The following is a 16,299-nucleotide window of genomic DNA, read 5'->3' as shown; positions in this document are numbered from 1 at the left end:
AGTTCAAGTGATGATATTTACCGTCATCCTGATGGTGGGATTGTCAGTGTTTTTTTTGTTTTTTTTAAGCAATAAAATCCTATATTGTCCCATCACTGGCTACTTTTATGCCATTTAATAAAACATTCCAGCATGATGTTCATTTGGTAAATGATGGTCCATTTAGAGTCAAATGGACCAGAAAGCAGATTATGAACTTGAGGCTTTAGAATGGTAGTCCATGAAACCACCGGGTGATCCACTTCTCGTTGCATGGGACACAAAAACTCAATTCACACTCATGTCTGAGATGTTCTGTGGAGCCAGACCAGCCGCTGCTTTGGAAACCAGGAGGAAGAGTTTGAATGGGATTCAAAAGCACGGTAACCACGGTTACAGGAATGATAACAACCTGCACACTGACGTGGAGTCTTTGATCAGAGTATCATGTCGTCTTTGGTCTAACAACACAGAATGAAGAAGTTACTCAAGTACTTTAAAGTACAGTTTTTAGGTCCAAGTACTTTACTTGAATATCTGCTTTTCCACAGGCAAATATTGTATTCATCACCCTTCGTCCTATGGCTGGAGTAACAAACGGAGTCTCCAAACTCCAGAGATAAACACTTATACATGTGAACTGCCAATTTAAAGAGCAACTATACCCCAGATTAGGAATGGGAAAATCCTCCATCATGAACTCACAATAAGATGATCGTGGTGAATTTCCATTATGAGGATAATTATAAAAATATCTTCATGAGTAAAAAGCTGAAAAAAAGCCTGAGTTAGTCACTTTACTTTGTGATCTTGTGTACGGGCGGTCGACACAGGATTCCTTTTCCTTTTTCTGTTTTGCGTGAGATTCTAAGAGCCTTTTTAACTTTAATACCCATGATGCCACAGCCTTTCTTCAGCCAACAGGAGGCATCAGAGAGCAGCTGGGTGGTAGGGTCTCTGTTTCCTTCAAAACAACCAACCTGACTTTGACCTCAGGGTCATCTGGATTAAGTGCTGGGATTTCATGGTGCATTTGGCCGTTCACTGGCTGGCCTCAACAGGAAAGTCTTTTTCCATCCACAAATCTTCCAGCACTTAGTCCTCGATGCATCGTCAGCTGGATTTAACGTGGTCTCCACATCCTTCCATCCTGATACATTTGTGTTATCTCTGACTGTTGACTCATTTGCAATGTACTTGATTACTGCTTGACTATCAGTCCAAAAAACTGATTTTTTCAGTAGCAACTGCAATTCTGCTCTGAGCATTTTGTCCACTTTGACTGACAACATAGCAGCTGTCAGTTCCATTCTTGGGATGGTGACCTCTCCTCTTTTGTTAGTTGGTGGAAGGTAGCTGACTGGACCGTAGCCGTAGCTGCATCTGAAAAATGATGTCGTTGGGCATGAACTGGTTTCCCAAAGTGTATTGGCTTAATGCAGCGTTCTACTTGACAAGATCAGAAGTCCATTGCTCCATTGAGCCATTTTTCAGATGTCACTTTGGGTACGAGTTGATCCCAGCCATGACTTTGTTTACAAACTTCTTGGAGGAGACCCTTCACAGGCGGTGTTTAGGAGGCCAAGAACCCAAGAGGGTCTTAGATTGAGCTCACTACAGATAGCATTCCTCTCCGGGTTTGTGGCTTTTCTTTGACTTTGATGTTAAACTTGAATCACCGCAGGGTGTCTTCTCTTCGCCACCGTCTTGACCGAGCGGCCGCCGGCCTCCTGACATCCTCCCTCAGCCTCAACTGGATGAGGCTGGGACCCAGGATCCTGTCGGGGAGCAGACTGTTGGCCCACCTTTGAGCTCTACTGAGACGGAGGAGGGTCCGCAGTGCACCAGACCTGCTTGGTGACTGTGTCGGTCACTGAGCATTGTGAGACCGCCACTTTACCTGAGGCTGGCTGTACGCCCAACGCTGCCCTCCTCAGATGCCTGCGCTGGGGTTTTGGCCGATACAGCGCCCCTCTAGGATGAGGAGGGAAAAAGCTCCAGAAATTGTTTTCTATGTGTCGGTCTAAGATGGTAAACTGTAGAGTAATCTCAATACTTTCTGCATTACATGATTCCATATTTGCACGTTAAGTGATATTCCAGTAGAGGGGTATGTGTGTAAATGGAAAACTACATCAAAACAAGAGAAAACCACAGGGTGATGTCAAACGACGCCAGAGCTAAACGCTGCATTAGCAGTATTGAACCTTTCAGTCTGCAGAAGTATGTTATGTTATGGACACTCAGCTCCCTTTATGGACGAAGGACACACGGTGTGTTCAATGGACTTCTGTTGGATATTCCTTTACCCATCCTCGCCTTTAAGTTCTCTCACTGGGAGAGGACCCCTTCATGGACTGTGGGAAATGTGGTTTCATGGGGAATATTTCAGCAGTGTATTAATGCTGGAGTGATATTAGGGATGTAATTATCATCCAGGGTGGGGGTAGTGTTGCCGGCCTTATGGGTAACCTGCGTACCTGTATGTGAGGTGAGGTGTGATGGGAAGCGTAGTCCCCCTGGATGTGTGTGGATGTGAGAAGCCGCTGCTCCCTCGCTGCAGCCGGTGAAGTTGATGTACAAATGAGTGTTGTTAGCCAGCAGAAGTGTATTAGATGAGCTCAAGATTACAGCCTCACAAGACTGCAGCGTTTGTCCTCTTGTAGACGACTCAATGAAAGCCTCTGGTTGGATGGTGAAGGATCTCTCCTGTCATTCTTCTGGTCGTGTCACCCGGACACTAGAAATGCGGGTCACCAGCAGAACGAGCAAAGGTCACGTTAGCATCCACAGCGTGCTCCCAACTAGGGTTCAGGGCCGATTAGCTGGAAAGGTAACACACCGTGACAACAGTGTTTACGGAGGCTTCTGGTTGGACTTATAGCAACACACGGCCACCACAAGATGGTGCTGTTTCACTGCTATCTGAAGTTATCTGAGGGCTTTATGATATCTGTAGGATGTATGTTTAGAATACATTCTAAGGTTGTTTCTATATAGAAGTTACTCAAAGTGGTTCCAGACTGATTCCATGATGATGTGATGTGAAACTATTTGAATTTGATAACTGCAGCAAAGTGACTGAGAACAATGATTTTACACGTTTGAGTCCACTCCATGTTTTCAGCTTCTATCTTTCTTTTACATCCAACATTAAAGACAGAGACCAATCGTAAACGTAGACAGACTTTTGTCTTTTTATTGGAGGAACTGTTTGGGTGGTCTGATGATGTACTGTAGACACTGGAGATGTCTTTCAGCTGGCACTTCCCAGAATGCTCTCTGCCGACTGGTCAGCTGTTTGCTCAGCTCTCATAAGCAGAAGTCTGGACACGTCTCTGGAGGAGAGCATCTTCTCTGGAGCTTAGACGCTCTGCTGCTTTGCTGCTGGTGAGGAGACAGACAGACTTCATAGACCTGGACCTGATGGACCTGAAGAGAAAGGACAAGAAGAACAGAAAACACTTAGAGCAGCAGTGGGGAGCAACGCTATTATATTCTGGAGGAAACTTACAGTATCTAGAGAGACATTTTACAGACGTGTGCTCACATAAAGTCACTGCAACATAATCAAGTTCACATACTTTGATGCCTCGCTGTGCTCGTCCATGTTCTCTGTGGACACGTCGCTTCCCTCATCTTCATCTCTGGGCGCTTGCTCATCTTTCTCATCCTTTGGCTTCTTTATGAATGAAAAAAAAAACATTTCATTGATTTCTTAAATTGACTTCATGAAGAAAACAAAGGTAAATGTATTAGATCAAGCATAATAATAATAATAATAATTAAAACTGCGAGCAGTATCGTGACGGGCCCGAGCTTATATGCGGTCGTGGAGTGCCTGCGGTCACAGGGCAGTGTCGTGGACGCTGCCGTTGGCGCGGCCGCCTCTCCTGGCGCAAGTCGAGACACAAGCGATGGACACCGAAAGGCATCCGTCTGTCACGTGCGGTCGTGGAGTGCCTGCATTCACACGCGTGGCAGCCGCCTACCTGTGCAGCAGCCACCTCCTCGTGGCGCGAGTTTAGACACAAGCGATTGACATTTAAAGCCATCTGTCTGTCACATACACACATGTTCATGCCTTCCTGACATCTCTCCTCCTCCCCCTAGTGTGACCTCTCCTCCTCCTCTCCCTGTGTCCTCCTTGCAAGGTGAGATGAGAGGAATTAGTTGTAAAAAAAATCAGGTGTGGCTTTAACTTGGAAAAAGTGACTAAATCAATGACATTTCCTGTCACCAGTAGGTGGCGCTCTGACAGAGTGAATATCAAAGTGCAGATGTGTTCAGGAAGGAACTCTAATCAAGTGTGCAAAGTTTGGAGCAGATCAGAGAACAAACACTGAAGTTATAACATTATGGATGTTAATGACAGAGTTCAGCTGACAGCAGTGTGAGATGCATGTAAAGTGTGTCATCTCTCCTCCTCTCTGTGTCCAGGCTGAAATGAGAGGAATTTAAAAAAAGGAATTAAAAGTGGCATGACTGTTGATCTGGTGTGATCCAAAGTGAAACTACATTTCAGTCACAGAGCTCACACACATGTTCATGCCTTCCTGACATCTCTCCTCCTCCCCCTAGTGTGACCTCTCCTCCTCTCCCTGTGTCCTCCTTGCAAGGTGAGATGAGAGGAATTAGTTATAAAAAAAATCAGGTGTGGCTTTAACTTGGAAAAATTCACAAAATCAATGACATTTCCTGTGGCCAGTAGGTGGCGCTCTGACTGTGAGTGAATATCAAAGTGCAGATGTGTTCAGGAAGGAACTCTAATCAAGTGTGCAAAGTTTGGAGCAGATCAGAGAAGAAACACTGAAGTTATTATGTTTATGGCAGAGTTCAACTGACAGCTGTGTGAGGTGCATGTGGAGATGTGTGTCATCTCTCCTCCTCCCTTTGTGTCCAGGCTGTAATGAGAGGAATTAAAAAAAAGGAATTAAAAGTGGCATGGCTGTTGATCTGCTGTGAGGCAGATTGAGCTGCATGTGAGATTCACAGATCTCCATGTGTCACTGATAGATCTCTGACTCCATCTGGTGGTCGCTGTGCGCCTGTGTCTCTCCCCTCTATGCTCCCCGAGTGAAGATTGAGTGAAAACCTGGCTGATTTACACACTTGGCTAAAAACTTTTTTTTACCTACTTTATCATGACTTGAGGCGGTGGGTCCAAGAGGCTTTTTTGTACAGCTGCACTTGGGCTATCTAGGAAAAAATGATTCATGCGTGTACGCCCTACCTAGAGGGGGGGCTGTTGCTCAGAAGATGGGCATAAAATCGGTCACATTTCATTTTGCCATTAGGTGGCGCTCTACCTGTCAGTTAAAATTGCAGTGCAGTTGTGTTCAGGACGTGACTGTTGACAAGCATGAATATTTTGGAGCAGATGGGAGAAGAAACGGTGAAGTTATAACAGCTTTGATGCCAATGGCGAAGGATGAAAATAGTAGCGCAGTCAAGGCGTCGCCGTGGCCACGCCCCTAAATATTATGGATATGTTTGGCATACTTTTTGTCCGTAAGGCCTTTCCAACAACATATCCAATTTTGGTATCGATCGGATCAACGGTATAATCAGTTTTTGATTTAGCGTGACCCCTGTGAAAGGGCAAAAACAGCCAAAAACAGGCATAGCTGGCAATATTTGGGATTTTTTCGAAGTGGCAAATATGACTCCATTTAGATGAAACTTGACATACATGTTCTTTCAAGCGATGTCAACATAGGTTTCGAGTTTCGTAATTTTAGGGGCAAAGGTTATAGAGTTATGCTAATTGCATTTTGGTAGCCACACCCTCTAATGTTCATTGGCCGATATCTCCTGATTAAATGCATATTTTCAAAACACTTTCGGACCATATCCATAGCTAGGTCTAAAGAGTATGCGTACCGAATTTCGTCCAAATCGGACCAACGGTGTCCGAGAAATGCGCAACGTCCTGTTTTTCATAAAATCCAAGATGGCGGAAAATTTTTCTAGGCGGACTTTGGTACTCCAAGAGGATTTATTGTAGAGGAGACATGTTTGCACATGTGTGCAAAGTTTCATGTCAATCGGAGTTACGGTGTGGCGGGGCTGGCGATTCTCCACTCTAGGTGGCGCTAGCGAGCAACTTTTTCGTGGGTGAATGCGAAGACGCCAAATTCTCAAATTTTTCGCCAGACCCTATAGACACTCCAATTTGCGTTCGTTTCTTTTCAGGCGAACACCCCCAAAACGCAGGTCGAACTTGTGATAAAATAATAATAATAAACATTCGAATAACAATAGGGCTTCGCAGCCCGACGTTGTCGGCGCTCGGGCCCTAATAATAATAATAATAAAAGCAGCTTAATACAGTTATACCTTACCTGGTTCTTCCATTTCAGGATCAAGGCATTGCTTCCCTCGTCTCTGTGGTCTGGTCCTGAGGGTCCTGGGGGTCCTGAGGGTCCTGGGGGTCCTGAGGGTCCTCTGGGTCTTCTTTCCAATTTGGGTCCAAGGCAGTACTGAAGACAATCAAATGGAATCCTGCATACAAAATTAATGTAATTAGTTTCAAGGCCAGGTGCATAAAGAATACAAATCATACATTGTGTAGCTGTCCAACTCACCTTTTGATCCTTCAAGTCCACCACAGAGGACACTATTACCTGTTGAATGGACCCCGACTAGAATCCACTAGGAGGGACATTCTTACTTACCTCATTTGTCCTGTTTGGACGGGACATAACGGCTCAACAAAGGACACACGTGACATCTGATCAGTTGTGTCCTGCCCTGTCCTGTAATGGCCTGCGATGTCCAGAACAGTACAAGACAGGACAGAGCAGGACATCACACGACAGGACAGAACAGGACAGGACATCACACGACAGGACATCACACGACAGGACATCACACGACAGGACATATCAGGACAGGACAGGACATCACAGGACAGAACAAAACATCACAGGACAGGACAAAACATCACAGGAGGACATCACAGGACAGGAGAGGACATCACAGGACAGGACAGAACAAAACATCACAGGACAGGACAGGACATCACAGGACGGGACAGGACAGGACAGGACGGGACAGAACAGGACAGGTTGGGACAGGACATCACAGGACAGGACATCACACGACAGGACACAACATCACAGGACAGGACGGGACAGGACAGAACAGGACAGGTTGGGACAGGACAGAACAGGACAGGACAGGACGGGACAGGACAGAACAGGTTGGGACAGGACAGAACAGGACAGGACAGGACACGACAGGACAGGACAGGACACAACATCACAGGACAGGACAGGACGGGACAGGACAGAACAGGTTGGGACAGGACAGAACAGGTTGGGACAGGACAGAACAGAACAGGACAGAACAGGACGGGACGGGACAGGACGGGACAGAACAGGACAGGATGGGACAGAACAGGACAGGACAGGACAGAACAGGACAGGACGGGACATTACAAGCCATTTTGTTATTGAAGCATGGCCTCTAAGTGGGTTTCCCAAAACAAACTATCAAACTCTAACAGCTGGCGCTTCTTAGGAGGGCTGCCTCCCAGCTGTCCAGCAGCTCTTTTACGCCCTACGCTAAGCTGTTGTTTCCTCTCTCGCAAAAGGGCCCGCATGTTCCTAACCCACTTTAGCTCCGGGCCCGCTGAGATCCGCCTAAATTCTCTGAGACTATCTAGGGGCTGTGAGGTGGAGGAGACAGGTGTCGAGCTAGGGGCTGAGGCTGTCGCAGCTAAACTAGCTAATGCTGTTCTAAGAGTGATCTTCATTGGAGGATCACGAGCTAGAGGAGTCCGGGACTCCTTTTCAGGCACGGGGCAGAGCATGGGGGAGAGACCAGGGAAGAGCCTGAGGGGGGAGAAGGAGGAAGAACATGAGGAGGTGCTGGGGGAGGAGCTTGAGGTAGAAGGAAAGCTGCTTTGGGAGGGAACGGGGGAGAGAATGGGGTGGAGCTCAGAGAAGGGGTCGAGGGGGGAGATAGGGGAAGAACAAAAGGGGGAGCCGGGGGAGGAGCTTGGGGAAGAGTTGGTTCGGGGGGGAACGGGGGAGAGAATGGGATGGAGCTCAGAGAAGGGGTCAAGGGGGGAGATAGGGGAAGAACAAAAGGGGGGGCTGGGGGAGGAGCCGGGGTAGGAGCTCGAGGACCAAGGAGAGTTGGTTCGGGGGGGAACGGGGGAGAGAATGGGGTGGAGCTCAGAGAAGGGGTCAAGGGGGGAGATAGGGGAAGAACAAAAGGGGGGGCTGGGGGAGGAGCTCGAGGATGAGCCAAAGTAGGTAATGGGGGGCAAGGGGGAGAACATAGGGGGGAGTTCGGAGAAGGGGGCGAGGGGGGAGATAGGGGAAAAACAAAAGGGGGGGCTGGGGGGTGAGGAGGCAAGGGAGCAGGTAGGAGAGGAGCTTGAAGAGGAAGAGGAAGAGGAGAGAGAGAAGAGGGTCGCAGGGAAACCTGTGGAAAAAGGTTTGGGAGGGGAAAACCTGGGTGATGAGCTCCCCAAGGAGCTGCTGGAGGAGGCGGGAGCCGGGACCCTCCTCAGGATCAGCCTTCCGTCCGGCAGCAGGACGGAAGTCCAGGTGACGCGCCCAACGGTCTAAGGACAGTAACAAACACAACCTTTAAGCTTTTGTTGCATTTAAAAATGAAAATACCGTCAACATTTACATCATAAAAGGACTTTCTGGAAGAAAATACTCACATCCTGAAATATAAATTGTCACCACCAACTCTTAAAAGTCACAGTCAAAAGCAGCCAAAAACACATTTCTAGAAATAGTTCATTCAAATCAATGAAAACCATGTGAATCTGCTGGATGAGCTGATTCCACCGACACTTTCTTTGGATCATTGGGCTCGGTGATTTATAATGAGCAACAGGTTGCAGCGCTTGTTAACAGATCTCTCTGGTTCCTCGAAGACAGAAGAGCAACAAGCAACGACGCACAACTCGGTGGACGTCATCCGGCCACTTCGGTAAAGTAGGAAATATATTCACAGATTCAAACTTCCGGGATCAATAAATCGGAAGTGACACGTTTTTCAAACACAAATGATGCCTCTGTCCCACATTAATATCATAGACTACGAGCTATAAGGACCAAAACCCCCATTTCTTACATAAATAAGCTCCTCCGAGCTGGACGGAGAACATTGATCTCTATGCGCACAAGACAAGAGTAAGACGCTGTAACAAAGATCAATAACTCCACTCATAACTTCACTTCAGATTTATTGATCCCGGAAGTTTGAAAATGTAAATATATTTCCAACTTTACCGAACTGTCCGGGCCGACGTCACACTTCCGTCATTTCCACTAAAACCCATGTTGAGCATTTTATGAAATATGGACCGGCGCCATCTTTGTTCATAAATCTCCATGGAAGATGTGGAAGATTTGACGCCTTCAAACCAAAACAACACAACTTTCCGACCAAACAACACTCCACGGCTCCTCCGCCATATTTAACACATTCTGTCCCACAAATATTACATTGAAGACATCCTGGAGCGAGTGTCTGCTTTCACCAAATGTCGGTTTTCCCACCAGTCCTCGTGAACTGATGTGAACTGTTGTTCACCGTCAAACTCCAAAAGTGACACTGATTTCTGACTTTGGGCGCTTTTAGCGTCTTTAAGGGATGAATCAACAAGTAAAACGAAATAACCAACAAAGTTGTCTTACCCGCATCCCGCGGTTCAGATCTGGGCCCTGGGGCTGCCTCTGGATCCGCAGCCCGGAGGGCCTTCGTCGGCCTCTTCTTCCCCGCAGTCGCTGTCTACGATCCTCTGGTTTCCGAATAAAGACGTCTTCAGGTCCTTCTTCTTCGGCGGTGTAAAACTCTCTGCTGTTTTGGGGTCTTTTGCTTGAAACTCTCTACTGTTTGGGTCCACTCTACGGTTTCACCAAGTCGTGTCAAGATCAAGTGCGAAAAGAGAACGCAAAATGGCCGACAGCTCTTTTATACCAGCTCTGACCGTCATTGTTCAATTTTATTCTGTTTCCACGACAATGAGTGACGCGCGTGCGTTCTTGCGTGTGTGCGCGCGTGTGCTTGGGCATTCCAAAACAGACACATTTCATGTTTTTTTTCTCATATTCTCATAATGTATTTTCATGTTCTTGTATATCGTCATGTATTTTTGACACTGTGACAGGACATCAAACCATCTTCTACTGGGAAGGGGGGGGGGGATTGATCACACTCATTAATGATGCCGTTGCTCCATTCATAACATCTATAACAGGACAAAATGTCTGCTGTCCAACAATCATCAAAAGGACAGAACCATATGCAAATTGTAATGAGCAGCAAATGTCAGCCTGGTGTATCAGTTTCCATATCGGTGGAAGAATCAGACCACGAGGCAATAAATAGCAATCAGATGTGGTTCACAACAGGCTGCAGACTGAACCTGATCTGACAGGACTAGAAACAGTCCACTGGAAAGATGCCGACATAATCTGATCAGACTGTCGTGGTCCGAGCTGCTGCATCCTGTGTGGGCGCTAAAAGGAACCTCCTTCATCGACTTTAGTGATGAAACTCGTTTTCAGCTTGGATGCAGATCAGTAAGTCATAACTCATGTCTCAGAAACTCTTCCTAAAATACCGTTGAGAGTTTGCTGAGGACGTCTATTTGGAAAAAATGACTTCCAAAAATAAATCTACATAGTGAGTCAGCTGATTGGCTCCAGGCCACCATGACGCTGCTTTCACTAATGGATGAATCCTATCCAACACCTGTTTGTGGGTCTGAACAGTCATCTACATGTCATGGTTAAATCGTTGACATAGATTTCTAATCATAATAATGGATAAAAAGTTGAAACAGTTAGTAGAAATAATAGATACACAGTTGAAATAGTGAAGTATAAATGGTTGAAATAGATGTCTAAAAGTGACCTGATGGATAAATTGTTAAACTTGCTAACGGGTGCATAAATGGTAAAACAGCTTAAAGCATAAACTGTTGTAATAGTAAGAATAAATGGACAGAAATATCAAAAACATAAACGCTTAAACCAGCTTTCTAGAAAGTAACACGACTTCAAACTTGACCAAACATTTCAGTATGAATAAACTATTTTTATCTAATCAATATCCAGCTAAGATCAATAAACGTCAGCACACTTAGAACATGATGAAGAGCAACAACAAAGCTAGTTGTATTTATTTTCCTTAAAAACTCATTCAGAACTCATAAAATGTCCTAAACACCACACAGATGTTCAGATGTTTGTTTTTATTTGAAGTGTTGTCATCATATTCTGATAAATGTACGTACACAAATGTATTGGGAGGATTATGAAATATGGGACGTTTAAGACTGCATACTTTTTATGAAATCTGCACAGGATGAATTAAACAGTGAACTTAGGTCTTATGTAGGAATAACATGTGCAGGTCCATCGTGGCTCGTGGAACGATAATGAATCATTGTGATGTGTTTTCCATAAGAGATATTAAAACAGAAAGGAGGAGGGGGCGACGCTGCTCTTCGGTTGTTGTTCTGTTACTCCAAACACACAAACACACATGGATGTTGCTTCTATAAAAGTACAAGATGCTCCACGACGTGTCAGATCTGAAGAAAACTCAGGAATAAATCAGCTGTATTAATCGTTCTGTGCAGAAGAAAAAGTACAGTAAATCTGACATTCATGAATTCCAATAATAACGTCTAGATTCATAAGCAAGGAGCACACATAGAGTGCAGTGCAATGATGGATCACAGGGCGAAGCATATAAAACCAACAAAAAAGCACTGAAACTATGTGGGAATATACAATAAAGAAGATAACATTGTACCAATAAACCCCAAATGCAACATGACAGAGCACCATGACCAAGGACCGCCATGACTGAGCAGAGATGAGGAAATATGGGTATTAAAAGTGTAATAAGTTAGTGGACACTTTGGTTTTATTTGCAGAGGTTTGGGGATATCCACACTCACACAGAGGTGGACCAAGTGAGAGGCTGCTCGCTGCAGAACACAAAGGTGGAGCTGCTCCAGAGTCAGCCCCGCCCAGTTGGTGCAGCCCCGCCCATTGATATACTTCCACAGTTAGCCTGCCCCAAGTGGAGGCAAGTGGTAGTACTCTCTGGATTTAAGAGCTGTAAGGAAGTGATTGACGGCTGTAAGTAACCCAACGTAACATAAACATAATTATTAAGTGTTTAAAGTGTTTTCCAAGACATATGTCATTATGTTGACATAACCATGAGGTTATTTTTTAAACGTTTATCTTGCAATGTGCGGTAAATTCTGCGGTAATTACACTCGGTAATTACGGTAGGTAGTGTGGTAGACTTTCCCAGTGCACTTGATTAGCACTAAAAAAAATTAAATTAAATTAAAATGTGCTCAGTGTATGTATCATGAGAACTTATAGTAACTTTTTTTCCTATTGAAAACGTGTGCTTGTGTGTGTTTGACCTGCACAGATGCATCAGACAATACTTAGGAGAGGGCAGGATCCCCTTGAGGACCTCCAGCAATGCAGCAAGTGTTGCAGTGGCTTTCATTGCCCTTTCTGCAAAACAGTATTTGTAAAATAAAATCATCAATGATGTATATCTTAAACTCTCATTCATTCATTCATTCATTCATCTTCAATATCACTTATCCTCACTCGTGGCTGGAGTATGTCTCAGCAGACTTACTCAGAAAGGCAGGGTACACCTTGGGCTAGTCACCATTCAATAACAGAGCAAAGAATATACAGAGAAACATTCACACTCCTTTTCACACCTACAGGCCATTCAGCAATTATCCTAACCTGTATGTCTGTCTAAACATCCTCATAATCCATACAGCTATTCAATGCTACGAGATACAAGATTACAAAATAACTTGTCATTTCTCATTCACAAAGTAATACTGTTACCAAAACAATGGTATCCCGAGATATTTAATCAATAATGCATACTAAAGAAATAATAAATATAGTTATTATTATTAGTTCAATAATAATATTGATTGCCTGAAACTGTTTCAGCAGTCTACTGTATCTTGAGGGGAGGTTATGTTTTTTTCCAGACAACAGAAGGGGAAACAGGCCATGGGACAGATGATTAAGGTCTTTTATGAAGTTAGCGGCCCTGCGAGAAAAGAGATAGCCTACTTTCTTGATCCCAAGATGATTCATTACAGTGCAGCAGCAGCATTACACAGTGAGAACATGGAGAATAAAAAAATATATAAAGAATAAACTATTCAATGTATTACATAAAAGTATATGCAACCAATGGTCAATGTTGATAATAGCAAAAATTAGAAATGAATGTGCAATGTGTGTCATGTGTAAAGTGCGGAGTGACTGTAAGTAATGACCAGAGTTGTTATTGTACAGCGTGGAAGGAAAGATCATAACCTGCAACCTGCGAGGACATATGATATCCATCAGGGAGGGGACAGGGGCATTCATCTTTTTGCTGGTACGAATATTAATATTTTTAGTATGTGAACACTTAAATTTACTAATGTAAACTAAGGCGGCGCCCCCCCTTAGTTTGTGTGTAATCCTTGTTTATTATTTTAACCATTAAAAGTATTTTCAATAAAAACCAAACATTATAGAAAATGATTATTTGCGCGATTTGCTTGTAAATTCATTCATTTGCAATAAAGTTTTAAAAAGAAGAAAAGAAGTCCGCGGGGATTCATTTGCAATAAAGTTTTTTTTTAAAAAGAAAAGAAGTCGGCGGGGATTCATTTGCAATAAAGTTAAAAAAAAAAAAAAAAAAAAAAAAGTCGGCGGGGGTTGGGCTGACTCTGGTGGGCGGGGCTGCACCAGCTGGGCGGGGCTGACTCTGGTGCAGCGCCACCTTTGTGGTTCTGCAGCGAGCAGTACTTGGAGAAAGTACTCACGTACGGACGATCCACACAAGCCCGACTTGACATTTAAAGATGGCTGCCCCGGTTGTAAAAAGTAACGTTACTGATGACCGATCAAAGGGCGATCGATACTTTTTGTAAAGAATGAAATACGTAGAAAGACTTTGTGTTTTCTCTTAATCCACCGTCTTTGCAGGTTGCAGAAGGACCGCATATTTGTCCAGAAGGTGTTTATATTCGGACAAGGCAATCGCGAGAATAACTTTTGTAGATGTAGCCATCTTGTTTCCTCTTCCGTTTTTGGCCGTTGGCTACTTTTTCCGACTTTTACGTCTGTGTGTAGTACATTATGATTCATTTAGAGTCAAATAGACCAGAAAGCAGGGGATGCTTTAGGGGGCGGGGCTACCTGCTGATTGACAGGTCGCTACCAATGCAGTTAGCTACTAAGATGACTTTAACACTTAGCTGTAAAGTTGACCCTGAATTATGAAGCCAACTTTGTGAGCAGCTTCACACCAGAATCCACATGGATCCAGATCCACCAATGGCTGACGTAATTTTGACGACACACTTTACTTTACACTTTGTTGATTCTCAAAATGACAATGGATTCATAATTAAAAGTTTACATGCAAAGATTTGAAGCTCAGTGCACCAAATGTCGAGTCGATGCTGAATGTTACGGGGACGAATGCAAACACAGATTCCACATTTCTGAGGTGGTGTGTTCTTATAGTATGATGACAGTTTTGGGAAATCAACAAAAAATATACAAGTACAAGTATTAAAGTAAATGTACTTAGTTCCATCACCACCATTTCTGCTTCTATCAAAGTACAATGGAGGAATAGCTGTGGTGCTCAGTCACTAAAGTTTGGATTTCTGAAAAATAATGTCCACCAGTCTCTGAATAATTTACAGACTTCAATGGGTTGTATTCAGTATTCAAAAGTATTAAACTATTTTCTGCCAGAGGTTTAAAAAAGTGAAAACACTTCACGGTGAGATCTGTTTATTACCACATGGGGGTAGCCTACATATTCAAGACACTGAATACGTACTTTTCACATTTTTACTGTATATGCTCTTTGCAATTCTACAGCATTGGGTAAAAGGAAAATACACTACAGTCACTTATTTAGAACAAACATAAGAAACACTCTTTTGGTAGAGCTTCAGTTCACAGTGGTTCTTCCAACATTTGGTTCACCCTCCGACCAGCCTCAGCCATGAGGCCGTGATTGACAACATGGTCCACAACTGTAGCCCTAATTTCAGTAGGAATCTGGCGATGTATTTGGCCTCTTCTCCCTCTTCCTCTGTTTTGTAGAAATGGTCCACACTATGTCCTGCTCGGTTCATATATACTTGCCAAGTGAGGGTTCATGGGATTCATCCCTGAGTGACGGTGAACAAGTGGCTTGTCATGGTTACAACTAATACTTCACACACCTCCTCGTGAGTGAAAGCTGAAGTTCACCTGAGAGCAATTGTTCAATTTAGGAGACATTTCCAGGAAAAAATGATAAAGAAAGGTATACAATTTGATAACTAGTTCAACAATTTTCTATGACTCAAGCAATGAAATGAAGACTATTAGTCTTATTGGGAACGACTATTCAGCATCCATAAGTATAGTTAATTTTGACTGACATGATAAGCAAATGATAATGTTATAAAACAGCAGAAAATTGTATGAAAGCAGCTGATACATGTCCAAAAGCATTTGCAATTAGTTCAGAGGAAGGAGAAATTGCTACTATGATGTGCACAAATGACTCAATGTTGTGGAGGTTGAACTAATAGTTATGAGAATTTTCATTCTGATCTAAGAAAAGCACCAAAGCGACTGAGAAAAACTGTAATTAAACAGACTAGAGTATAATTCAAAATATTGATGATATTATATTTTATTTAAATACACCTTGATTTATCCTTGTACTATTCAGTGTCTTGTACTCCCTTAGTGCCCTAACTACAGCAATGTGTAACTTTACTGTAGTTTTCAAATGGCTGTACCAGTAGTGTATACTGCTGTCTTGAGCATTTTCAGGTCGTGTCACAGAGTTCTCACCTTTTTTTGCATTGGAAAACACTGAGAGAATAAACTGTGATAATGAAAACATGACAAAGCCATTTTAATATCTTGTTCATAAACGATGGTGTCAAGACTTCTCATTTTGATGACACTGGCAGTTTCACTGACATGAATACTTGCTTTTGAGGGATGGACTATCCATTTTGAGCAAGTGACGTGCTTTTGCAGGTCATCCACTAGGTTTTGCAGTTTGCACTAATTGTCTTGAGAAATGCACTAACTGCTGTGCAAATAATAGTGATGAGACAAGCACCAAAGCAACTGACAAAAACTATAAGACATAACATAATCTACCTACATGTAGACAAAACTAGACTGCCATCTAGCGGTCTGGCCACGCTATTGACCCGTTTCCTCATTAAGACTGACGGTCGCTTCAAGAAAATTCATG

At 43.7% G+C, this 16,299-nt stretch overlaps 1 protein-coding gene and 1 long non-coding RNA gene across 2 annotated transcripts; both read right to left on the bottom strand.

The window, feature by feature from the left end:
* Positions 1-1,011: 1,011 nt before the first annotated feature.
* Positions 1,012-2,288, bottom strand: LOC311032114. The gene is made up of 3 exons (XR_014599158.1): positions 2,187-2,288; positions 1,880-1,953; positions 1,012-1,362 (listed from the first exon to the last, which is right to left on the bottom strand). It is a non-coding gene; the product is annotated as an uncharacterized lncRNA (long non-coding RNA).
* An 872-nt stretch (positions 2,289-3,160) lies between these two features.
* On the bottom strand, positions 3,161-6,683 carry LOC311032197 (uncharacterized protein; the record flags this gene model as incomplete). The annotated part of the gene is made up of 4 exons (XM_084038835.1): positions 3,161-3,411; positions 3,564-3,658; positions 6,324-6,461; positions 6,657-6,683. The coding sequence occupies 4 exons, from the start codon at positions 6,681-6,683 to the stop codon at positions 3,285-3,287; spliced, it is 387 nt and encodes a 128-aa protein (XP_083894961.1). The 3' UTR covers positions 3,161-3,284.
* Positions 6,684-16,299: the final 9,616 nt, after the last annotated feature.

This window comes from Eutrigla gurnardus (assembly GCF_963514095.1).
Source record: "Eutrigla gurnardus genome assembly, chromosome: 21".
Lineage (NCBI taxonomy): Eukaryota > Metazoa > Chordata > Actinopteri > Perciformes > Triglidae > Eutrigla > Eutrigla gurnardus.
The sequence above is the reverse complement of the archived record's forward strand: the minus strand, read 5'-3'. Positions and strand labels throughout refer to the sequence as shown.